Here is a 25,422-nt window from a genome sequence, read left to right as displayed (position 1 = left end):
AATTAAGCAGCGCGGGTGATGGGGGGCAGCATAAACAGTGCTGGGTCCATCTTTCTTGTGTTCTGATGAATATACTTTATCTGTAAGCAAGTAAACAACACGAGCAAGTACAGTAAAATAGTAAAATAGCATTTTTATTAAAAAGATAAGTTTAGGAGAAATAAGAGTCTGCAGAATTCAGCTATACAGTGATTAACAAAGCTTCCCCTATGTCCCCTTTTACATGAACATTCAATTCAAGGGCACAGATGTTTGTGGGGTGCCCAGTTCTGTTTACCCACCCTTTTAAGATTTCAGTTTCCAGTGAATGATCAGAACTGCTACATTGTGTGCCCCTACCTTACATAATACAGGTATCGGATCTATTATCTGGAATGCTTGGGGCAGGGAATCTTTCCATAATCCAGGATTCGGCCAAGATTCTGCCTTTTTCAGCAGATTCTATAGGAGATGGCCCTCCCATAATTTGGAGCCTTCTGGATAATGGATTTCTGGGTTAAAGATCCCATACCTGTATGTTACTCCACTTTTAAATTTTGAAGGCAATAAAATATAAACTAGCAACTTCTGTACCTTAGGGGTTTAGAATATCTGTAACTCACATTATATCCAGTAAATCATTTTCTAATGCACACAACTGCTAATCATTAGATTCCTGTAAATCAAACAATAATTAGATAAGACTATAAAATATTTGTAATTGTACAAAAATAATTATATCAATCTATATACATGTATATATTTGTTCCCAACCTACGGTTCCTATTGGCACAATGATAACAGAGGGTTCTATAGGAATGGCAGGGCTGCTCAGTGCCTCGTTATGACCCGCTGCGGCTGGGAGATTGGCTCAGTATTTACACCACACACACACATTGTTATCAGATGATCACTGTAATGCTTTCATATTTATAGAAAATAAAGTGCTTAAGGTTTGGCATTTGAGGAATCACCAAGAGCTGCTTTATTTAGGCAATATCTACTTATCTGTAATATGTATTTGTATGCTAGAGAATAATACTGCCACTACTTTGCCAGTGATTAATGGAATTGCCCGTATTTATAGATAGGCACCCAAGGGCCTGGCCTGGAGCAAGTTGAAGTATAAGGTATCATATAGTGATTATTGGGGGCTGGGGGCAGTCAGAGGCCTGGGACAGCACCAGACATGCCCAATGGTGGACTGCAAGGGGCATGTGGCAACTCTCGGGCTCCACTATGGCCCCATGTGCTTTTCCTGCTAGTGCTCACCTTACCATGATATGTACCTATCTGCTTCCTCCTCCTGTGGAGCACTAGGGGGCAGCGGAATGCATTGGCACTCATGGGTAGTGGTGGGCCCTTAGCTGGGGTGGGGTGAAGCCGGAGTGGTGGGCACTTAGCTGGGGATGGGTGAGTGGTGGGCCCTGCCTGCCCCAGTCCGAAACTGCATATTGCTTATGGCAGAAATGCCCCTGCTGAGTAGGTGTCTTTTTCCACCCTCTACTGCTACATTGATATCATGTACGTGAGACTTAAATACACTGCACTGGGGCAAGCTCAGAATCTGAAAGTTGTTTTTTCCCTAAAATGTTCGTATTGTCTGGCTTTTTTCCTTTATATGTAATTGTGCTACAGCCAGCATTGGGTTTAATGTGCATCCCTTGTCAGGGGCCACACGCGAGTCCCTTGATTTCTTGCCCACGGCTGTTCTATTCAGCAATGGGGGCGGCTGATCCGGCCTGTGCTGCCGGGGACACAACCGTACAAAGCACAAGTGCAGATAATGATTCCAAGAATTGGAGCTCGGGGTTCAAACAGAACCTCATAAAGTCCTCTTTTCTTCTATTTAAAGAAGAAAAACCTAAAAGGGGGTTTTCACCTTTTATTTAACTTTTAGTATGTTATAGATTGAACAATTCTTAGCAACTTTTCAATTGGTCTTCCGTATTTATTTCTTATAGTCCCTGAATTATTTGCATTCTTCTTCAAACTCTTCCCAGCTTTCAAATGGGGGTCACTGACCCCAGCAGCCAAAAACTATTGCTCTGTGAGGCTGCAGTTTTATTGTTACTGTTACTTTTTATAACCTTTTTTTTCTATTCAGTCCCTCTTCTATTCATATATCAGGGTCATTTGGACCCTAGCAACCAGATAGCTGTTATAACTCCAAACTGGAGAGCTGCTAAACAATTATTGAAATTATTTAAAAAAACTACAATAAAAAATGAAGACCAATAGCAAATTGTCTCTATTACTATCTACTTCATACTAAAAGTTAACTAAAAGGAGAACAATCACTTTTTTAAACATGAGTTTGATGGACAGGGCCTGCACATAAGCTTTGCCTATTGTTACAAAAGGTGAAATATATATATATATATACACACATGGTATTTGTCATTACTTACCTGTTCATAGGGGTTCAATCAAAACAATTTAGCAGTCCACTGAGAAACCAATGTATAATGAGATGCTCCTTATCACACAGCCTAACAAAAGCTCTGCTGGGGGAAAGGTGGGGTTTGTTTATATAGAGGGAATCTCAGTGGACATATGTCTTAAGAACCCATAAGAACCTGGAAGTAGAATGTCACTTTACTTGTCATCTTTAGTTTAAGTAACCATAGATATTTCCAAATACAACAGGCAAAGGTATGTTTAGCACAAGCCCTATTCACTGAACTGGTGTTGACAAGTGCTGCCCAGTACCCGAATCAAGGGGTCTGGTAACTTTCCTAGCAGACATGAAGAGGACAGAGTTTATTAACATTAACACACACATAACATGTCCGGGGGGTAAGGGGACACCTGCAGTCACTCCCACACAGGGGCAATCCGGTCCCTTCTGATGCCTAAGGGGGAAAAGCCCAGCTGCAGGGTGTCCCTGACCCCAAAAATCCCATGGCCTGGCCTTTAACACTGCAAAAAGCTCTCTTGCAGCTTTAAAACAGCCTTGTTACATGTGTTCCTTGGGGACTGCCACCCATCGACTGTGCTCCCTGCACTAGAAGAGGCGAATTTCCAGTTAAAAAAAAATGGAACTTTGGCTCTTAAAGTTACCAGGAGCTTTTTTTTTTGCCCCTAGCCGGGCACGGACACCTGAGGTGAGTTTCTCATGGCAGCAGTGCCCCTGCTGCCACCCCAAGGTGCTAACCTTCACCTAATAGGAGAAGCACCCCTACCCCAACATCATAGATACCCCAGCAACAGCCCTGCCAGTGTAACTGTACATCTTTAAATCAAAATAGCCTTGATATTAAGTTTGTTCAAGAAATCATCCAAGCCCCTCTTATAGGCATTAATAGAATATTACAGGTATTGGCATATTGCTATACAGATGCTGTTCTTTTCCAGATGTAAAGCCCACCAGTCGAAAAGCCATGCTGAAAAGATATTTAATGCCAAGCGAGCATTTTACCATATTTCAAGATAAGATGACCACTTGGGGTGCTATTTCCTTGGATTATATGGATAGTTCATGTGAACTTGGTGGTAGAAGTGTCTAATTAGTTTCAGATAAGAGGTAAAGCTCCCTGAATACAATAATCTATACTCATATTTATGAATTCATGATCTTATTTTAAGAAAATAAGTTCCCTTTTAAGGCTACTAGTTTTAAGAGTGAGGAAGCAGTTTTTCACCCACATTCTTCTTCCATGAAAGGATAAGTGCAAAGGAAAATGTTTCCCCTAACATCCAATAAATATTGGATTTGATTGTTCATACAGAGGAAGGGGATAATAGAAGAGCAGGAAACTGCACTGACTGTAATACAGGAGATTTTGTTTTTGTGCTCACCCTGGTCCTGAATATATAGAATCTGTCAATAGTCACCATAATAACCAATCAGATGTTTGCTTTTAAACAAGCAATCAGTAAATGCTATCTGCTGATTCGCTAGTGTGGCAACTGGACCAGGTGTAAACACTTCAGTGTTATTACATCACACATATGTTCTCCCGATGTATATACCCTGCATGCTAGATCAGCCAATCAGGATCCATCTTCAGTACTGGTATCGTCATCCACTAGTAGAACATGATCCCTTTCTTGATAGCCAATGAGCAGCAAAATCCTGGAATGAGACATAATAAGCAGTAATGCATAAATATGGCCCCAACATCAAACAGTTCATATTCACCATATTATTCTTTAAAATCATGAAAAGGCTGCATATTTTTTAATTGATGTATATTGCAAAGTTGTTTGAAATTATGTTTACTTTTTAAAAAGCTTAAGTTGTGTTTGGATGGAGTTCCCCTTTAAAAGATAAGATAAACTTTAAACTAAAAGTAAAATTGCTCAGGGGGCTTCTCTAATCACTTTTGCAATTTGCATGTTTTTTTTCTACTTTCAAAACTGTTAAGCTGTTGCTAAACTGCTAATATAATTCATTTTGTAACTTCAGCGCCACCCGTTGGTCCTTTTTTCTGACTGTACAGTGGAAAATGTTCAGAAGTAAACAGAAAAGTGTTCTGAGGTTGCTCTGTTTAGGAAGGAAATGGGAAGGCTTCCAACCTTTTTCCTGAGCACAGCAACATCAGAACAGTTCCCAGTTTTCCTTCTGGACATATTCTCCTTGACTGTACACTGGATAAGCTGACCAGTAGGTGGCACTTAGTAACTTTCAAACTTTAAAAAAAAAAATAAAATCCTTAGAAATTTACCCTGAGCAATTTTGCATTCATTTCTTTAAGGTTCACATGTCCTTTGTGGGGGCACAAGAGACTACTTGCTACAAAGAGTGATTCATGTCGGGCTGGGTATAAGGTTTTACCATTTATGTATATGTAGGGTGCAATTTTGAGCTGTATCATCAGATATAGAAAAATGCCTCCTCGCAGCAGCTGAGAAATATAACTCCTAAGTGTCCACCGCCTGTTGTAACTGTTGTTTATAAGGGAAAAGCCACAATTTTAACAGGACTGCTCTAAATTAATGCTACAGCAGTGGTCACTAAACTGTGGGTGTGAATACACAGGTGGGCTCAGCCTGAATGTCCGTTAGGATGTTATATTGTCTATTTACTCTCCTAGATACAGAAAGCACAGTTTAAAGGTCAATTAGGCTAAGATCTAAGGTAAAATGGTTTTTGCTATCAGAGGTCCCCAACCTTTCTTACTCACGAGCCACAGTCAAATGTAAAAAGACACAAGCACCATAAAAGGCTATGGAGGTGCCAAATAAGGGCTAAGATTGGCTATTAGGTGCCTCTATGCACACTATCAGCTTACAGGGGCTTTATTTGGTAGGAAATCTTGTTTTTATTCAACCAAAACTTGCCCCCAAGTCAGGAATTCAAAAATAACTCCCTGGTTTGGGGGCACTAAGAGCAACACCCAAGGGGTTGGTGAGCAAATGATTTACACTAAACTGAGGGAGGGGGGCTTGTTATATACAGTTATATAAAGCATGTAACTGTTAAATGATCAGACAAGAAATTTACATCTTTATTGGCGAGGAAAACAATTGCTGAACTCAGAATTCTGCTTGAAAAGACTATTAACAGGGAGTTACTCAGTGATTCATGATAAACTGACTAGGCGAGTACCATGACAATAGATGCGTAACCCAAGCCTTTTACAAGCAGAACGCGCAGCTATACTGTTGCAAATATAAAATGCTAACTAGAGGAGCCTGGCAGTATTTATTGGGTCATTACATGTACTCGAATATGAGCTCACTAATTATAGAGTGCAAAGCCAATGTACAGCGGTGCTCTTGTACTCATTGTGTTGTAGGAGGGCCTGTAAATCCTATAGGTGCTATTGAAACCATATTGGCAGGTGTTCCTCCCAGGGAATGCCTCTGGCATCATCGGCTGCCTAGTGCCCCTTCCCAGTCACTGGTGCAAGGGCCCACAATACAGCACCTTTGTATATTCACATAATCTACCTAAAATGAAATGATTCAGTGCCCTGTAGCAGGAAGAGCAGCAATGCACTTCACTCATACATGAACCCATATTGTCTCTGAAGGCTTTGTGGACTTATCACTGGTATTATCACTGCTGTTGGCTTAAATACTCCATAATTTGGATTTCCATACTGCTAAAAATCATGTAAACATTAAATAAAGAGGATTGTTTTGTCACCATTAACGGCAAATACACATGGGTCAATTAGTGGATGTGATTTTTCAAAAAGTTGCTGCAACTAATCAGCATGCAGCAAACGGTGTGCAACTGGTCATGGTGACTCATTTATTAACCTATGGCAAAAAAATCACCACAATTAGTCACTGTGACACAGCACCTAATCACCCTGTGTCTTCGCCCAAAGGATTATATCTTAGTTGGGATTAGGTACAAGGTAGTAATGGGTTAGAATTTTTAAATCTAATTTAAAAATACTGAATTCAATTAAAATGGAGTCTATGGGAAATGGTCTTCTTGTAATTCCCAACTTACTGGATAACAGGCTCTGGATAACAGATCCCATACCTGGACTATAAAAATGTATCTTATAGTAAATACATTGCTTCTTACCCTATAATTCCAAATGGCAAAAGGCATATTCCAGCTGATAACAGGAAACTAAATCCAGGAAACCACATGACGGTGGCTGCATAGACTGCACTGAAGATAGTAATAGTGAGAACTCCAGTTATACTCTCCAGACAGGCAATGCAGGCAAACAGCGCCCCTAAAGGACAGAGTAGAAAAAAAAAGCAGCAACGCATATTAACACTGAGAACTATTTTAATAAAAATTAAAATGGACAGCTGTAAACCAATGGGAGCGATGAATTTCTTAGACAACAGTATACTTTGTTCAAAGGAGGATGGAAAAACTTGGGAGAGGGAAAGGCTTAATTACTGGGAGCTGCCAATTAGTTAGGCTCCATCAGTGATTATAATAACTAATCTAGACCCTTGGATGGAGTGCCTCTACACTGTGCAATGCAGTGGGCCAGAGCCCGACATGGGTCAGAAGCAAGATGGAAGCACTTCCTACAATCATATCCAGGCCAGTGCAGTGCAGCAAAAAGGAGCACTAGCTCATGGCTGAGCTTGGCAATTATAATCACTGGGAGTGCATACCAATTATGAACTCCCCACCACCAGTGATGAAGACTCTCCCTGTTCTTTGAAAAATCACTCACCTTGTTCATTTTCCAAAACCACTTTGGACATAATAGAGCGCAGAACTGGAAGAGGCATAGCTGCAAACAGCAGAGGGATTCTCACTAGGAACAAAAGGAAAAACTGTTGGTTAACAAGGCTGCACAAATGCTGGGTTAAAGGCAGTATATCCCCTTTTCAACATGAGGCCAATAGTATTAACAGAATTATATTTAAAATTGATATAAAATGGAAATAGGACGGGATCATTTTGTATTTAATAAGTACCTCCATTGTTACGGATATCTGGTACATGGTTATAGACTAACCATTAAGGAAATGCACGTACAAATGAACAGTGTGCCCCCTTGGGTGCAAGCATTTGGCCGGTTGGGCCAGCCATTATAAATAACGACCAAGTGAAACTGAAGGGAACAGATGTGCTGCTCTTACAGTGCAACATTTAGATTGGTTTTAAAAATAATGCCTGTAACATGCAAACTGAAATCACTAGAATTCATGATGAGAATTCCTTCCTCTTTCTATAAAGGGGAAATGTTTATCTTTCAAACCCCGCTATATAGATATATTTACTGATAAAGTCACTGGGCGTCACTAAGATCATGCGACTAGATGATCACAAACAGCACAATCCAAAGGTCAGGCCTCTTACTGTAACGATCAGTGGGGAAGTGCTGGCCGCAGGAGCTACACATTGGCCAGTGGACACTTGACCTCATTGTTTTTCAGCATATTTTGCTTGTATAAATTAACTACTGAATGCTGAAAAGGCAAAAAAGCAGTACTTTGCACAGTTTTTTTTAAAGGGATCATGTCCCATGCACAGATAGAACAGTATGGGGATTAGTACAGACAGTGAGTTACCCTAATAAGATTATGTACTGATACAGTATATGATATTTATCTATGGCCAGACCATCCAACTAAAGCTTAGTGCAGCCATTCGTTAGAGTAGCACAGTGTTGTTGGCTAGGTTTGGGGCACAGTAGTTTCTATCACGCAGACAAGCAGCACAAACCCTTCACACATAGCACTGGGTGCTAACAGTGCCCTACTAAGGTTCATGCCACTGGGCTAGTCACAATATTTAGTTGTCTACTGGTTCAAGAGTGCATGGCAAGCAAGAACAGTACTGCATTATCTTAAAAGGGTAATACTTACTATTTACAAGTTATTAATATGTAATGTTCATTCCTTTTGGCTTTTTTTTGTTTGTAATTTAACCAGTGCACTTTACAAATCCAACACCATACCTTGGGCTTTGTGCCCACTTTCAGGGTTGAGCTTGGGCAGACCTCCCCTGATCGCACATACAGTGGAGGAAATAATTATTTGACCCCTCACTGATTTTGTAAGTTTGTCCAATGACAAAGAAATGAAAAGTCTCAGAACAGTATCATTTCAATGGTAGGTTTATTTTAACAGTGGCAGATAGCACATCAAAAGGAAAATCGAAAAAATAACTTTAAATAAAAGATAGCAACTGATTTGCATTTCATTGAGTGAAATAAGTTTTTGAACCCCTACCAACCATTAAGAGTTCTGGCTCCCACAGAGTGGTTAGACACTTCTACTCAATTAGTCAACCTCATTAAGGACACCTGTCTTAACTAGTCACCTGTATAAAAGACACCTGTCCACAGAATCAATCAATCAAGCAGACTCCAAACTCTCCAACATGGGAAAGACCAAAGAGCTGTCCAAGGATGTCAGAGACAAAATTGTAGACCTGCACAAGGCTGGAATGGGCTACAAAACCATTAGCAAGAAGTTGGGAGAGAAGGTGACAACTGTTGGTGCGATTGTTCGAAAATGGAAGGAGCACAAAATGACCATCAATCGACCTCGCTCTGGGGCTCCACGCAAGATCTCACCTCGTGGGGTGTCAATGATTCTGAGAAAGGTGAAAAATCATCCTAGAACTACACGGGAGGAGTTAGTTAATGACCTCAAATTAGCAGGGACCACAGTCACCAAGAAAACCATTGGAAACACATTACTCCGCAATGGATTAAAATCCTGCAGGGCTCGCAAGGTCCCCCTGCTCAAGAAGGCACATGTGCAGGCCCGTCTGAAGTTTGCCAATGAACACCTGAATGATTCTGTGAGTGACTGGGAGAAGGTGCTGTGGTCTGATGAGACCAAAATAGAGCTCTTTGGCATTAACTCAACTCGCTGTGTTTGGAGGAAGAAAAATGCTGCCTATGACCCCCAAAACACCGTCCCCACCGTCAAGCATGGGGGTGGAAACATTTTGCTTTGGGGGTGTTTTTCTGCTAAGGGCACAGGACAACTTATTCGCATTAACGGGAAAATGGACGGAGCCATGTATCGTGAAATCCTGAACGACAACCTCCTTCCCTCTGCCAGGAAACTGAAAATGGGTCATGGATGGGTGTTCCAGCACGACAATGACCCAAAACATACAGCAAAGGCAACAAAGGAGTGGCTCAAGAAGAACCACATTAAGGTCATGGAGTGGCCTAGTCAGTCTCCGGACCTTAATCCAATAGAAAACCTATGGAGGGAGCTCAAGCTCAGAGTTGCACAGAGACAGCCTCGAAACCTTAGGGATTTAGAGATGATCTGCAAAGAGGAGTGGGACCAACATTCCTCCTAAAATGTGCGCAAACTTGGTCATCAATTACAAGAAACGTTTGACCTCTGTGCTTGCAAACAAGGGTTTTTCCACTAAGTATTAAGTCTTTTTTTGTTAGAGGGTTCAAAAACTTATTTCACTCAATGAAATGCAAATCAGTTGCTATCTTTTATTTAAAGTTATTTTTTCGATTTTCCTTTTGATGTGCTATCTGCCACTGTTAAAATAAACCTACCATTGAAATGATACTGTTCTGAGACTTTTCATTTCTTTGTCATTGGACAAACTTACAAAATCAGTGAGGGGTCAAATAATTATTTCCTCCACTGTAGGTGAGTATGAGGTACGCACGGTCAGTGCACCCTAGTATGACCCTGCCCTCTTTGGTCCGACTCCCACCCATTATTGCCAGCAAAGTGATAGCACGTGAAAGCATGGGTGCCAGATCAGCAAGCACAAGGCAAGACGTCTCACAATATATGCTGCTGCCCACAGGACAGTGTACAGACGCTCTATACAGGGATACAAACATGGCTGCAAGACATTTACTGGGCATTTCTATCCTATATAAATAGAGAGGACTCTTCCAGGGTTGAAGAAAGGTGTTGATAAGGATCAGGGATTTCTAGTTAAGAACTGTGCCACCCCAGACCCATGCCCATGCCTGGCATTACTTGAAGTTCATGTGTACATAAGGATATGATGTCAAATGAATTGTGATTCTCCAGGTGTCTCTCTTTTCTCTTTCCCCCCTTCTTCCGTAGCAGATGTTGTTAGTGCCTGTTCCTGGCCCATTTCCCTTGTGCATATATAGGCTAAATGTATAGAAAGAGATATACATGGAAGCTGTGCCAGTGGCTGTGATGTGTACTGATATTATCATGGAGATGGGAATGACAAACAGGATGTATATTTGCTTGCACTCAGGAACAGGAAGCAGCACTGACCCGGCCTGGGATTTCTTTCCCTATGTATAAGGAATGCATTTTTCTGTATAAAACAATACACAGCACAACATTAATTAGAGCCACAGAGGCAACTAATTCTGACTGGCTATTAATAGGTCATTAAGTCATCAGGCAAGAGCATCATAATAACCTTACAGCTCCTGACAATCAGCAGTCTCTTTATGTGAAACAATTATGCACGGATATGACACCAAAATACCCTTAAATGGAAGGGCTCATTTTTAGTATCAGGTTTAGATAATGCTACAATAAGACATCTTGAGAGTTTAAAGGGGTAGTTGCCCTTTAAATTGACTTTTAATATGATGTAGACCAGGGGTCCCCAACCTTTCTTACTTGTGAGCCACAGTCAAATGTAAAAAGACTTGGAGAGCAACACAAGCACCATAAAAGTTCATGGAGGTGCCAAATAAGGGCTAAGATTGGCTATTAGGTGCCTCTATGCACACTATCAGCTTACAGGGGGCTTTATTTGGTAGTAACTTTTATTTTTATTCAACCAAAACTTGCCCCCAAGTCAGGAATTTAAAAATAACTCCCTGGTTTAGGGGCACTAGGAGCAACACCCAAGGGGTTGGGGAGCAACATGTTGCCCCCGAGCCACTGGTTGGGGATCACTGCAGTAGACAGTAAAGTGCATTCAGTTACCTTGAAGCAGCGTGCAAAGTGCAATTTTAAGCACAGTTGCCATATGTTTTTCCCCACAGTGCAGCAGTTCTTCCCAAAATTCCAGCATCCTTCAGGGAGCTGAGGGAACCCTAGAGCTACTGCCTGGTCAGATGGTGGATTCTGAATTACTTGCAGGTGTAAGTTAGCTCTAGGCATTGTAATTTGTAGATGTAATTTTTAGCATTCCAGTATGGGATCTCAGAATGTACTGAGTTGCTAGGGTACAACCCAATTACTGCTGCTAACTTTGCAACCTTGCAAGGGTAATTTGGACCCTAGAAACCATATAGCTGCTATAATTCCAAACTGGAGAGTTGCTGAATATAAAGCTAAATACTTAAACAACCACAAATAATAAAAAATGGAGGCCTTTTGCAAACTGTTTTATAATAGCATTCTAAAAGTTTATGAAAAGGTGAACAACCTCTTTAAAGGTACTTGCATCCAAAACAATTCCTTGCATTTGCATGTTTTGATGCCATTGTGCCAGGGCACCCACTGTAGCCTGCAATGAAAATGGGCCAAAAAAAGTGAGGTTTGTTTTCATGCATCAGATGCAACTGCGCCAAGGGCAACTCCCTCTGGAGGATGCAGTGACACTGGGATTATAGGAATATACTGCATTTTGGGTAAAAAACATAGCAACTTTTCTCTGCAACTGCTTTTTGCACACTGCATTGTTTCTGCTGTACTATTTGAAAACAATGAAACTGAAAAAAACAGCTAAGATGGCAAACTGTCCCTTTAAATCACTGTTGCTATTGGGCCCCATAACATGAATTAATATCTGGATCTATAGACCCATGCATTTACTTCCCCTTATGTGCCAATGCAACCAACAACTCAACAGTTCTTGTTACACTAAAGGAGAAGTCTGTGCTAACAATGACAATTATATTCTTAGACCATTTGCAAATGTTATCTTGTTTTTTCCCCATTATTTGCTTCTCTAGTTTCCCTTTCTGTAACATAAATGTTTTTTTAGGCGAGAGTTGCCTGACAAGAGCCAGTGCTAACACTTTGAGGTGACTCTCATAGGACACAAAGGAGGATGATAATGGGTGTTTTGCACCCATATGACTGGGTTACTACAGGTCTGCAGGTCTTTGTGCTCTAAAATGGAAAAAAAGCAGCAAGGGAAGCAGTGAGCAAAAATATATGGCAGATTGTGCCCATGTTTGGCAAGTTGAACACTGCCTTCCCAGTGATAAATTACCTCTTTTGTGTTTAAATTTGATCATGTTCAGCCAATTGGTGCAGTAAATGAAATTATCCCTAAGGATACTGGCACATGGGGAGATTAGTCGCCCGAGATAAATCTTCGCTACTGTGGGCGGCTAATTTCCCACTGGCAATAAAGTGAATCTTCAGTGGGAAAACATAGACAGCTTAGTCGCCCAAAATTGCCTCCGAGAAAATTGCGGGTAACTTCAGAAAAAAAAGTGCAGTGTATGTTTCCCCACGGGAGATTTATTGCTGGTGGGAAGGCATTCACAGGAGATTAGTCATCTGCAGTAGCAAAGATTTATCATGGTTGTTTAATCTCCTGGTGTGCCATTACCCTTAAAGGAACAACTCCCTAAGTTTCCATATAACCTGTAATAAGAGCAATAATATAAACAGTCCCCTCTACTAAACTGAAAACTGCAGGAACATTTGAGGGCACAATGACTCTTTAATGGCAAAAAGATTAAATACAAGTTAGTTGGGCCCCAGTTGAGATTGTATTTTTATGCTTATACAGGGCCAGATTCAATTTGATAAGAAAAACATATCTCATAGTTTATCTCATGAAAACTCCTTTGAAAAACTGGAGATCATTTTTTCTCATGGAACTGCATCTGATCCATAATGTAGCTACTTGGTACTTACCCAGCATCATGGCGATTGTTGTGGTTGAAAAGGCAACCAAAATGATCCCTCCAATCCAAGATGTCATTCCAATGAAGACAATGTAGGCGTCTTTTAGGCAGCGAGAAAATAAATACACTCCAAAAAAGCTGCCCACAAAACAAAAGGTGGAGAAGGCCGAGCCCCATCCAACAAGTACAGAATCCCAGCAAAGAGGGGCATCCAGCTCATACAATGTAAACAGACTGACGGCTCCGAAATTTGCCAGTAAATACAACATGAAAGCAAGCAGCAAGAGAGTCAGCACCACGCGTTTCTTGCAAGAAGCATTTCTGAAGAGCAAGAACACGCCAGTAAAGAGTTCTGTAAATCCTTCTTTACTCAGCACCGGCTGCTGGAATTCAGATCTTTGCACTGTTTCTTCCAGGAAAAAACAAATATAACAAATGTTAATTATGTGCAGTAGCCCTGGGATTAAAAAGGACCAATTAAAGCCTAATTCTCGTATAAAATAGCCCGAGGCAATGCCGGCAAGTCCACTTGAAACTCCCAGAACCATATCCACGAACGCTATTCGGATATTCTTCTTTTGGGCATCTTTCGACAGATCTGCTACGTAGGAAAAACAACCACCTATAAATGTGGCAAAGCCACCCATAAATCCACTGATTACATAGGAGAGGTATAAAACTGCAAGGGGTAAAGTGAAAAACGCAATAGCACAATAAATGAGAACACTTAATAGGGCACCCAAGCAGGGCAGTAAAATTGATGCTTTGCGTCCATGCCGGTCCCCATACGACACAAGGATTAAAGCCATGACAAGACTTGGAATGAGCGCACTTAGATCCAACGTTGAAGAAAAGAGAGATGCTCGTTTCTGGACCTCCTGTCAGGGAAAGGAAGAAAAATACACATTTTAATTCAAAATGCCCCAAAAAAGAAAGAAAAACATTCTCAGTAAATACATTTACAGATAGAAATTTGATCAAACTCATTAGACTGACTGGCACATTAGAATTCTTTTCAGTTCAAGGCAATACATCATATTAACCCAGGCTGAAGATCCTGTCAACTGTGTGTCTATTTAGTGAAAAAAGTGAAGACCATGAAACTCTGAGGTAACTTCTAATATTCTTATATTTTTCAACAGGGGGTACTCAGTTAGTCATGAGACAACAATTACTTCACTAAGGACCATTTATAAGGATATAATTTACAGGATATTAACAATATTATGTCGGCAGCTTTTATCAGCCTGTGTATGGTAAGGGATGCCTTTGCAAATGGGACAGATATCCCCTAATAAAAACACTATTTGGAAAAGGGGCATGGTCCACCCATATTTTTCTTTATGGGTATAGATACAATCTAGGGCTGGGGACTGCTGTTGTATGTTGATCAGGATCTATACGCTTAAAACTGTATCACATAGACGCTTAAATAAGTATTGTTAATATGGGTCATTTTTTGAATTCATGATAAACCAAATGTATTTAATATTTAATACTTACATTTAATATTTATGTGAGTATAAGCAAACTTATTAAGGTTATTTATTCATCACTATTAGGAGGCAGCAGGGCTCATTTATCAGTAATGGGCAAATCTGTCTTTGGGCAGTAACCCATAGCAACCAATCAGTCATTGGCTTTTTTCAGACAGTTGCAGGTAGAACAATGAATGCAAGAACTGGGATAAATCTATTTATTCACTTGTCTTTTTATAACAATTTTTTTTTTCTTGATAAAGACCACTCTAAGGGGCTGATTTACTAACCCACGAATCCGAAAAATTCCGATTGGAAAACAAACATTTTGCGACTTTTTCGTATTTTTTGCGATTTTTTCGTCTCTGTTACGATTTTCGTAAATTGTCGCAACTTTTTCGTAACCATTACGACTTGCGCAATAAGTTGCGACTTTTTCGTAGCCATTACGATTTGCTCGTATCTTGTCGCGACTTTTTCGTATTGAGCGCTCGTAAGTGGCGGGCGAAACTTTCAGACTTAGCATGATTTTGGAAGCCTCCCATAGGACTCAATGGCACTCTGCAGCTCCAACCTGGCCCAAGGAAAGTCTCCCATAGGGCTCAATGGCACTCTGCAGCTCCAACCCGGCCCAAGGAAAGTCTCCCATAGGGCTCAATGGCACTCTGCAGCTCCAACCCGGCCCAAGGAAAGTCTCCCATAGGGCTCAATGGCACTCTGCAGCTCCAACCTGGCCCAAGGAAAGTCTCCCATAGGGCTCAATGGCACTCTGCAGCTCCAACCCAGCCCAAGGAAAGTCTCCCATAGGGCTCAATGGCACTCTGCAGCTCCAACCCGGCCCAAGGAAAGTCTCCCATAGGGCTCAATGGCACTCTGCAGCTCCAACCCGACCCAAGGAAAGTCTCCCATAGGGCTCAATGGCACTCTGCAGCTCCAACCTGGCCCAAGGAAAGTCTCCCATAGGGCTCAATGGCACTCTGCAGCTCCAACCCGGCCCAAGGAAAGTCTCCCATAGGGCTCAATGGCACTCTGCAGCTCCAACCCGGCCCAAGGAAAGTCTCCCATAGGGCTCAATGGCACTCTGCAGCTCCAACCTGGCCCAAGGAAAGTCTCCCATAGGGCTCAATGGCACTCTGCAGCTCCAACCTGGCCCAAGAAAAGTCTCCCATAGGGCTCAATGGCACTCTGCAGCTCCAACCTGGCCCAAGGAAAGTCTCCCATAGGGCTCAATGGCACTCTGCAGCTCCAACCTGGCCCAAGAAAAGTCACCCATAGGGCTCAATGGCACTCTGCAGCTCCAACCTGGCCCAAGGAAAGTCACCATACTGAAGCTTGAATGAATCCGAAACTTTCATACTCGGCGCGAAAGCTGCGAAAAAGTCGCGACTTTTCACGCAAGTCGTAGCGCTACGAAAAAGTTGCGACATTTTGCGAAACAATTGTAATGGCTACGAAAAAGTCACGACAAATTCCGAAAAAAAACACAAAATACCGATCATTACGAAAAAAACACATTCGGATGCCTTCGGACCGTTCGTGGATTAGTAAATCAGCCCCAAAGGGTCAACACGCTGATATGGAATAAAAGCATTTTTTTCTCAGTCCCCCGACTGCAGCTGCTATCTGAGACTGTATATACCTGTATATGAATTTGCTGGCACTGGGCAGATTCCCCTGGAAATGAGTGCAGAATTCTTTATTGAATGTTTATACACACACACACACGCACACACATTATTTTTCTGCAAGTCAGGGGACAATGACTTACAGAAGAAAGGTGACAGGTCGCCCACCTTTTAACATCGCTGGCTTTGGTATCTGTGTGTAAATGCTGATGTAGAGACATTCTCAGCAATGTGCTTTATGTACAAATGTGAAAGTGATTCCTATCAGTTGCCGGATGTCCCACCTCGTGACTGCAGTACTGTTTCTGTAGTTAATCCACTGTGACATTATTCATTGCATTACCCACTACAGCAGTGCTCTGGGAGATTAGACAGTGCAGAATCACTCATATTCTGATGTCTCAGTACAGGAATTCCATGAAAATGGAAACATTCACAGCTACCACTCTTGGATTGTAACTATCAATCTAGGGTCATAATTGCGCAGTTACCCAGCACACTCAGCATAACCCAGGGTACCTTGATTTGGAAAGTTACCAGAAGCATAAAAAGAACAGGTTCTTAAACTATAGACATCCAGCTAATGGCCCTACAGCTCCCAGTTCCCAACTCTGCCAATCAGATACCGTGCATTTTAGCCAACAGCAGCTGGTGTGGCAGCAAGTTTGACACCCCTTCACAATGATAAATATCTCCAATCCTGTGCTTACCTTCTGATGAATATATGCGGGGTCACTTTGGTTTGTTTCACAATGGGATATATTGTTGCCATTGATAAAGCCATCACTGGACCCCTCAATCAGCATCCTGGAATACACATACTGCTGTATCAAAGGGAATGTAAAAAAGCTTGCAAAGCAGTAAATTGCGACCACGGGCTCCACCAGGCGGAACATCTTTGGCGTTTTCGAGCTGTGCCCATCCACATACAGAGACCGCATTCACATGATTACTGCATCATTCTGGAAAAAGAAAAACACATATTATCCACTTTATAATATAGCTGCTTGTACTACTTGAGTTAGGAATAGGAAGAGCAAATTATGTTACTTGAACAGTTTTTCTTATGTTATATATACTCCAGCAAGAAAAAAGCTTAATCCCCTTCATATTTGTTTGTCCAGTTTATTGCCTCTGCCGTGCTAAGCTTTTTCTGTCAATAATTCTACTAACACTGAACGGATATTACCCAAGGGTTTCAGTTCTGTGATGACTGTGACAGAATGCTCTCCTATAAAAACAGCAATAATCTCTGCCATAAATTGTTATAGATCTGTGTTTAAAACCAGGAAAGGCCACATAAGCACATCTCTATTAAGCAAAAACGGTCATTATAAAATGGTAGTAAATACCATTTATTGATTTTTTTTTACAGTTTTTCAAACTTTTTAACATTTTGCGAGTAAAAAAGCAGAGAAAGAAAGAGAGAGAGAAAAAGTGGGGGAGACCTGGTATAATATTAAATATTATTGTTATTATCACCAAAAAACTTCTGCTCACACATTGACCTTGTAGAGTCCAGGAAACAGGCGACATAATTAATCCTTATTGAAATCAAAACAGATTTTATTGGGTTTATTTAATATTTAAGTGTTTTTTTTAGCATGGAGATCCATAATTAGGAAAGATCTCTTATCCAGAAAACTCCAGGTCCCAAGCATTCTGGATAGCAGGTTCCAAACCTGTATATTTCCCCTATAGAGTTCTTTAGGATAACGGATTAACCTACTTACATAACTGGGATCAGGATTTTTTTTAATCAGCAGTGGCTATAATACATATATATATATAATAAATATGACAGAAAGCACCTTAGGGAGACAGAAATGCAAGTTTTGGCTTTTGGCTGATTTTACATAAGGCCCCATCCAAGATGTGCAGGATGATTCAGATCAGTTCTTTCCGTGGTCACAGGCAAGAGTTCTGTACTCACATGTGTAACTGGAACACACAACATGTGGTTTAACTCTGACAATCTGCAGCATGTACTAAACTTGTGGGATGTCTAGCGCTTAACCCTCTGATGGCCATGCACAGGCCTTGCAAATGCATTCAGGCCCTTGCCAAATTCTAATACAATTTTTTTTCCTGAATAACAAACGTAAAGGGGTGGTTTACCTTGTGGTTAACTTTTAGTATGTTATAGAATGTCCCATTCCTAGCAACTTTGCAATTGGTCTTCATTTTTTTCTATATTTTTTTTTTTTTTTTTGCCTTTTCTGCCTTTTTCCAGCTTTCAGATTATGGTCACTGACTCCAGCAGACTCTTGCTCTACAAGGGACCTGGGGTTTTCTAGATAGGGGATCTTTCCGTAATTTGGATCTCCATACCCTAAGTCTGCTAAAAATCATTTAAACATTATTTAAACCCAATAGGATTGTTTTGCATCAAATGATAGTTAATTGTCTTAGTTATTGTCTTATTATTACACAGAAAAAATAAATCAATTTTAAACATTTTAAATGTAGTCTATGGGAGATGGCCTTCCCGTAATTTGGAGCTTTCTGGATAGTGGGTTTCTGCATAATGAATCCAATACCTCTAATTATCTTTCTTATGTTTCTATTCAGTCTTTCACCTATTCATATTCCCGTCTCTTATTCAAATCTCTGCCTGGTTGCTAGGGCAAATAAGACCATAGCAACGAGAAAGCTGCTTAAATACCAAACCAAAGAGAGCTGCCGAACAAAAAGCTAAATGACTGAAAAAAATGCAAAAAATCAGAAATAAAGACCAACTGCAAATTGTTTAAAAATATCACTGTCACACTACACCACATTATACTAAAAATTAATTTAAAGATGAACCACCTGTTTAAAAACGGCAAAATGCTGTTTGCACACCTACATTTCTACATGGGGGGGATTTGCCCCAAGTTGTTGAGGTTCTTCTGATGACACTTGTGCCCCTCAACACAGACTCTCAGTTCAAACGCAGTCAGAGTCTTGGCTGGGTCACTGCTCTCAGACTTTTTGTTTGGATCACTGTATTGCTGGAGGATCAATATTTACCCAAGCTTCGGGGAGTTTTTTCAGCTTGAAACTCCCGGTGAGTTTACAATCCTTGTCTTTAAAAATGAGAAGAAGTCACTGGAAGGGTATCAACAAGTGATCCTTACTGCTTACCTCTTACCTTGGAGGTACCATGTACAAGCCAACGGGCCACCAATTTTTTCAAGAGGGGCCCTAATCTGCACTCAATATCTACCTGTGTTTGGGCAACTTTAAAGGGGTGGTTCACTGTTATTATGACATAGAATGTCCTTTTCCTAGCAACTTTCCAATAGGTCATTATTATTAATATTTGTACAGTGTTTGCATTATTTTGCAAATTATTTCAGATTTCATATGGGAGTCACTGACCCCAGAAGCCAAACACCTATTGTTACTGTTACTTTTTATTGCTCGTCTTCCTATTCAGTTCCTCTCCTATTTTATAATTCTGTATTTTATTTAAACCACTGCCTGGTTGCTAGGGTAAATAAGACCGTCTAAACCAGATAGCTGCTTAAATACCAAACTGAACAAAAAGCAATGAAACTGAGAAGTCACAAAAAATAAAAAAATTAAGAATTTTAATCATACTAAAGTTAACTTAAAAGTGAACTACCCCTTTAATGGTACTGGGAGGTTTGCAGAATTTCATTGTCCCATCTATACATGGGACAGATACACCTTGTCCTGTCGCAAACATGTTTCATTCAAAGCTGTAGGGCTGCAAGATTGTGGCTAGGCCTGGACTGGCAATCTGTGGGTTCTGGCAAATGCCAGAGGGGCTGCTGTAAGATGCCATAGACAGTCACTATTTATTGGGCTGGGGGGCTGTTTGGGCCTCTGTGTACTTGAAATGCCAGGGCCTATTTTGAAGTCCAATACAGACCTGATTGTGACAATTCCTATTCACTTTGACTTAGTTTCTCAACAAGTAAACAGCAGTAAGTTAGGGGTTAAATGTTATGTATGTTAGAGATTTTCAGATAGGGGTTTATTATAGGGAAGTATATTGCTTCTTCTATACCTCTGGCATGCAGTGTCTTGGGATATGCCCTCTTATCATCTTTCTGTCATAAAGTTTTAAAAATCCAAAACACTGGGGCTGCATTCCCTTGCGCTGGTTATTTTGTGTGTTCCACCGCACCAGAACGGAGGAGTTAACCTGACTTGAGTCTTCTACGTAGGGACTGTACAGATAGGGACATATATAAATGAATACATGGTTCATCTTCATTTTTATATGCATTTATGGGTCTCTCATGCATTTATGGGTCTCTCATGCACTCCCATTATTAGAGATGTAAAATTAACATTTTTTTACTGCTAAATCCTATTGATGAGTTCAGGCACATATATTGGCTTTAGTTGTTAGATAAATAGATCTGCTGGGCCACTGAGCCCTTGGGCATGCCAAATAAGCAATCTTATTATAGTGGCTATGTAACACAAGATATATAAAGGCTGTTCATATATATCTATTTATTTATGGGGTTGATTTGCTGAGCAAATAAATCAACGGGAAGTTCCACTGGAAATCCCCATGGCTTTGGTTTATATCCAGATAAATCTAAATCTGACAGCTGTTACCCTGCTGGGACTCCCAGCTATAACAGGAGTAGGCGGAAAATTCTGTATACAAACACTGTATATCATCCCAACCATAGGCAATGAATATTAAGGGGGGCTTAGCCCTCACCCCAATTTGATTCATGTTTCTCCACCCAAATGAAACTATAGGTACTCCCTAAACTACAACTCCCAGTCCCAGCAGCCATTTAAGAGTCTATGAAGTTGTAGTTAAGCAACAGCTGTATAAAAAGGAATACAAACAAATGAATGTATTTAGCTGTGGATGACACAATCCGTTGTTGGACTGAGTGTTACTTACAGTGAGCGGCAGCATGGCAGGCAGCCCCGTTTCAAACACAGACCCGGAACATACCAAATCCTCTCTGTAGCCGAGCGGCCGTGACATTGCAAAACTGTTGTTATTGGCTAAGGCTCCGCCCTCCGACGCTCTAATTGGACATAACCAGTGCCACTCACTGTTGTCCGGCCTACCATGTGCAGTGCTGATGACGCTGCCTCTCTGTGGGTAGATGGTTACACAATGCTGCAATTTGAGGAGACAGTATTACAGTAAATAAGCACTAGAGAAAATAAAGGGATCAGTGTGCCTCTACTGATAACATTGCAGGTGTCTCAGGCAGGCTGGCTGCTGCAGTCTAAGCGTGAAGACACACACAGCTACTTAGTAGCAGCTACTTGTCACAGCTACTAAACACCAGAAAATGCCCTGCAATAGACAATACTGGGAATTGCCTCTGCTAAAACACACTTAGAGACAATTATCAGTAAGTGATCAGTATTGTCTATTTTAGTAGCTGTGACAAGTAGCTGCTACTAGTAGCTCCATGTGTCTTAACCCTAATACTTGCATGTGTGAGAGTGTGTGTGTGACTGTGCTACTGTTTCAGCGTGGAAGGAAAGATCATGGATCTACTAGTTTCAGTGCTGTTTTTGGGTTGCCCTTGGCACCATATCTCCAACTGCCCCCTTGCCATGTCAGTACAGTCTGTGTATGTGGCCATTATAAAGCTGAGGGGTAGGACCTTATGGGGGAAACCTTCCCATAAGGGTACAGGCTGTTAAAGCAGCAAAAAAAGGCATAACTTCATATAATACACAAGAACCATAACTAGACATGAAGTGGGTGGTTTTTATACTTGCGATAGCAAGGATGTCATATACTGTGTCAAGTGCCCGTGCGGATTAGTTTATGTTGGCCAGACATCTAGGCCCATTAAGATAAGACTCAATGAGCATAAATCTACCATACGGAATTATAAACCTCAAACTCAATCTCCCTCGAGAGTGATGAAAAATGTGAAAAGTAAGGAGACTGAAAAGAAGAGGGAGACCCTGTTGGCAAAGCACTTTTTTACACATGGTCACCAGGTGGCACAGGTTAGGTGGCAGATTTTGGAAAAAATCAATGTAAAACAGGGTCAGGAAAAGAAGAAGCTATTATCTCAGAGAGAATGTTATTGGATTTGGCTTTTACAATCTCGCCATCCAAAAGGGTTAAACGATGAATTTAACATGGCTTGTTTTTTATAGTTTATGCTTTTTACAGTTTTTGCTTTAGATAGATGTAATTTGTTTTTTTCATTTGTGTCTTTTACAGATAATTTTTTCCTGGGGGGACATCAGGGATAACTATTCCTTTCCTTCGTGTTAGGGTAAGACGTCCTGTATTTTTGAGCTGTGCTTATCCTATAAGGAACTAGCAATGTTTTTAACTAAGGTTTACTATGGAACATTTTAATCTGATAATTGTTACTTTATTTTCTAGTATCCCGTGGGTCCTCTTCTGTGATACATTGTTGTTATTCAGTCATGGGACTGTTTTCACAGTAAAAAAATGTTTGCACAGTAAAAAATGTTTTTTATTATATTACACTTGTGTTTTTCATACTTAAATGTACAATATGTACTGTATTGCACTGATAAATCCACTTTTGTCTTATGTATATACTGCACTAATAGATGGATTTTTGCTTATGCTTATGTTTTTATTGTAACTTAACACCACTGTTGCTGTGGAAGTATTTATTCAATTTACTAATTAACTGTGGGATGTGGCTACTGAATTGGTATAAATGTATTTTGCCTTCACTGATTTGTATGCTTGATAAAGGGGCTAGGCTTGCTCTGAAACGTTGCACCTCCGCAATAAATTTTTAAAGGGTTTGTTCCCTTGTAGCCCTGAGTGCCTTTGCTTTTTGTTGCCTTGCAAAAAGGAGAAAAGACACAGGTTACATAGCAGATAACAGACAAGCTCTGTAGAATATAATGGGGTTTTATCTGTTATCTGATAAGTTACCTGTGCTTTTCTGCCCTCATGGCTACACAGAAACTTTGTCCTGTGGAGGCAAACCCCCGCCCAGTTGCACCAGTGCAGGGCAACAGCAGGGCCGGAACAAGGGGTAGGCAGAAGAGGCAGCTGCCTAGGGCGCAACGATTTAGGGGTGCCAGGCAGGAGCCTCTCCTGCCTACCCCTAGTGCTAATTTGTCATTGCCTCCGCCGCTTGTCATTAGCGGTGGAGGCAATGACCAATCTAACCGCCCGCCCCCCTGCACCTCCTCCTGTGCATTGGCGCGCATGCGCCGTTCGGGGGGGCGGAGGTGGGCGGAGTTGGCCGACCAGGTTGCCTAGGGCGCCCGGTCGGCTTGGCCCGCCCCTGGGCAACAGTAATTAATATTGTAATTACTTTTATACACTTCAGTTTTGGGTGTTACTCTTCCTTTAAGAATACAACCCTGATGTTGCTGGACTACAGCTCCCAGAATGCCTTTACCTTCATTATATGTTACATTATTCTGGGATTTGTAGTCCAGCAAGGGCTGAGTAAAGCTTGGTTGAGCAGTACAGGGTTAAGTACCCCTTAAGGTTTTGGTTCAACCAGGCACTTGGATTTAGCTAGATTCAAATCCTGCCAAAAAAGTCAGAATCTTGTCTGTATCCCAAATCAAATCCTGAATTCAGTGTATCCCTATTTTATTCACTATATTAATACCCTTACTGTGTGTTCTAATCATGAAATTGATATGCAGGTAGAGTTGGACTGGCCTGTGCAGTGCCCACTGGGGCTACTGCCCCAGAGGTCCCTGCACCTCCCAAGGGGCCCCCACTACGGCTTCCACCCCCCCCCCAGGGGCCCCCACTGCATGCCCAATCCCCTCCCCCCAAGCGTGCATACATTTTTACTTATATTCAGTGTGTCAGGAGAGGGAGATCAGACTGGGGGGATTGGGCCTGGATTGGCGGGGGTCACCAGGTTTTTCTCAGAGCCCTGCCGGCCCAGTCCGACCCTGTACGCAGGCAGCTGTTGGACAAACCCCCTATAATAGATAGAGCCTTAGCATTAATATAGGTAGCTAAACTTTACATATGATAAAGCCAGTGGTGTTCTAAGATGATTTGCAACTGATCTTTAGACTTTATTCTTTGTGATTTCTTATGTATTATTTATGTTCTACAAATCCTCACTATGGAGTTTAAACCATTTACCCATTCGCTCTAGTAACCAGGCAGAGGTCTGACTGGCAGACTGAGAGATAAATAGCAATACCATGAATATATGAATGAAAACAATTACCGGTTGCCATGTGTTACTCGCCACTGCAACCATACTGAGTGAGGCAAATAGACTATAACGCTACATATTATACTGAAAGTTGGGCAAACAGTACTACCCCTTTAAGGCAGATTGATTAAATTAAGATGGAATGTAATTTTAAAAAAAAGCATGAAAACCTTTAATCGTTAGGGAGAAGGGGTTTCACTGTCCTTGCATTTACTTTCTAAAGTGTATTTGCTTTTAAGCAGTACAAATGCCCTTAAAGCTCCTGTGTAAATGTTTTAAAGGGTACTTGGAATACAAAGGATACTTTTAAAGCCTTTAATACAGTGCTGTGGTACTTCAAGTGTATCTTCTCTGCCTATTGGTACATTCCATCATTAAAGAATGAGAAAAACTGCTCATAGAATGTAATGTAAAGCTCTTAAAGTGACACTGACAGTGTCCAGCCCAGGCCCATGATGGAATGTAAGAGTTTAAAATGTCTAATTGGCTCCCTACAGCAGGTTTCTGGCAGAAATTCCTCATTTAATGGATGTGATTGGTTTTCTGAAGTAAAGTTCATTTAGGGCAGGAAGTTAATGTTCATTATCATTGTTATATAGGGTTGACTGTACAGTTTTAGTGCAGAAGGATATGACATAATTTTACAGCAGAATCATTTTCAGTCCTTAGATGCTAATCATATTCTGCATAGTATTTAACTAGGCACAGCTTCACTTATGAACATATTTACACAAGCTGGAATTGGCTCGTAGGTAACTGTCCAGTAGTGATGTGCAGGCTGGGCCGATACCCGCGTGTCGGGGGTAGTGATGAGTGAATCTGTCCCATTTCACGTCACCATAAAATTCGCAAAACGGGGAAAACTTCACGAAACACATTTGTCGCACAATTTTTTTGTCACCCGCGTTTTTTTTTGTCACCCACGCTTTTTGATGCGACTGCACCTGATTTTGATACAGCCACGCCCAATTTGACGCACGACTAATTTTTTTTCAGAACAGCCAATGTGGGA

The 25,422-nt window shown here is 41.1% G+C and overlaps 1 protein-coding gene across 1 annotated transcript; it reads right to left on the bottom strand.

Moving 5' to 3' along the window:
- Positions 1 to 3,361: 3,361 nt before the first annotated feature.
- slc46a3 (solute carrier family 46 member 3) lies at positions 3,362 to 21,309 on the bottom strand. Its single transcript, XM_002934031.5, has 6 exons — positions 21,149 to 21,309; positions 16,977 to 17,228; positions 13,174 to 14,041; positions 7,086 to 7,169; positions 6,470 to 6,626; positions 3,362 to 4,057 (listed from the first exon to the last, which is right to left on the bottom strand). Exons 2-6 carry the CDS (start codon positions 17,205 to 17,207, stop codon positions 3,976 to 3,978), a joined length of 1,422 nt encoding a protein of 473 aa, XP_002934077.1. The 5' UTR covers positions 17,208 to 17,228; positions 21,149 to 21,309; the 3' UTR covers positions 3,362 to 3,975.
- Between the last annotated feature and the right edge of the window lie 4,113 nt (positions 21,310 to 25,422).

This window comes from Xenopus tropicalis, chromosome 2 (assembly GCF_000004195.4).
Source record: "Xenopus tropicalis strain Nigerian chromosome 2, UCB_Xtro_10.0, whole genome shotgun sequence".
Taxonomy (NCBI): Eukaryota; Metazoa; Chordata; class Amphibia; order Anura; family Pipidae; genus Xenopus; species Xenopus tropicalis.
This window is presented reverse-complemented; position numbering and strand designations above follow the sequence as displayed.

Excerpts from the sequence above, each read along its gene's own strand:
- slc46a3 (XM_002934031.5), bottom strand. The coding sequence starts at position 17,207 with ATGCGGTCTCTGTATGTGGATGGGCACAGCTCGAAAACGCCAAAGATG. Across the intron at positions 14,042-16,976 it reads CCGCATATATTCATCAGAAG|GAGGTCCAGAAACGAGCATC; the intron begins GTAAGCACAGGA and ends TTTCCCTGACAG. Across the intron at positions 6,627-7,085 it reads GGTTTTGGAAAATGAACAAG|GGGCGCTGTTTGCCTGCATT; the intron begins GTGAGTGATTTT and ends TCTGTCCTTTAG.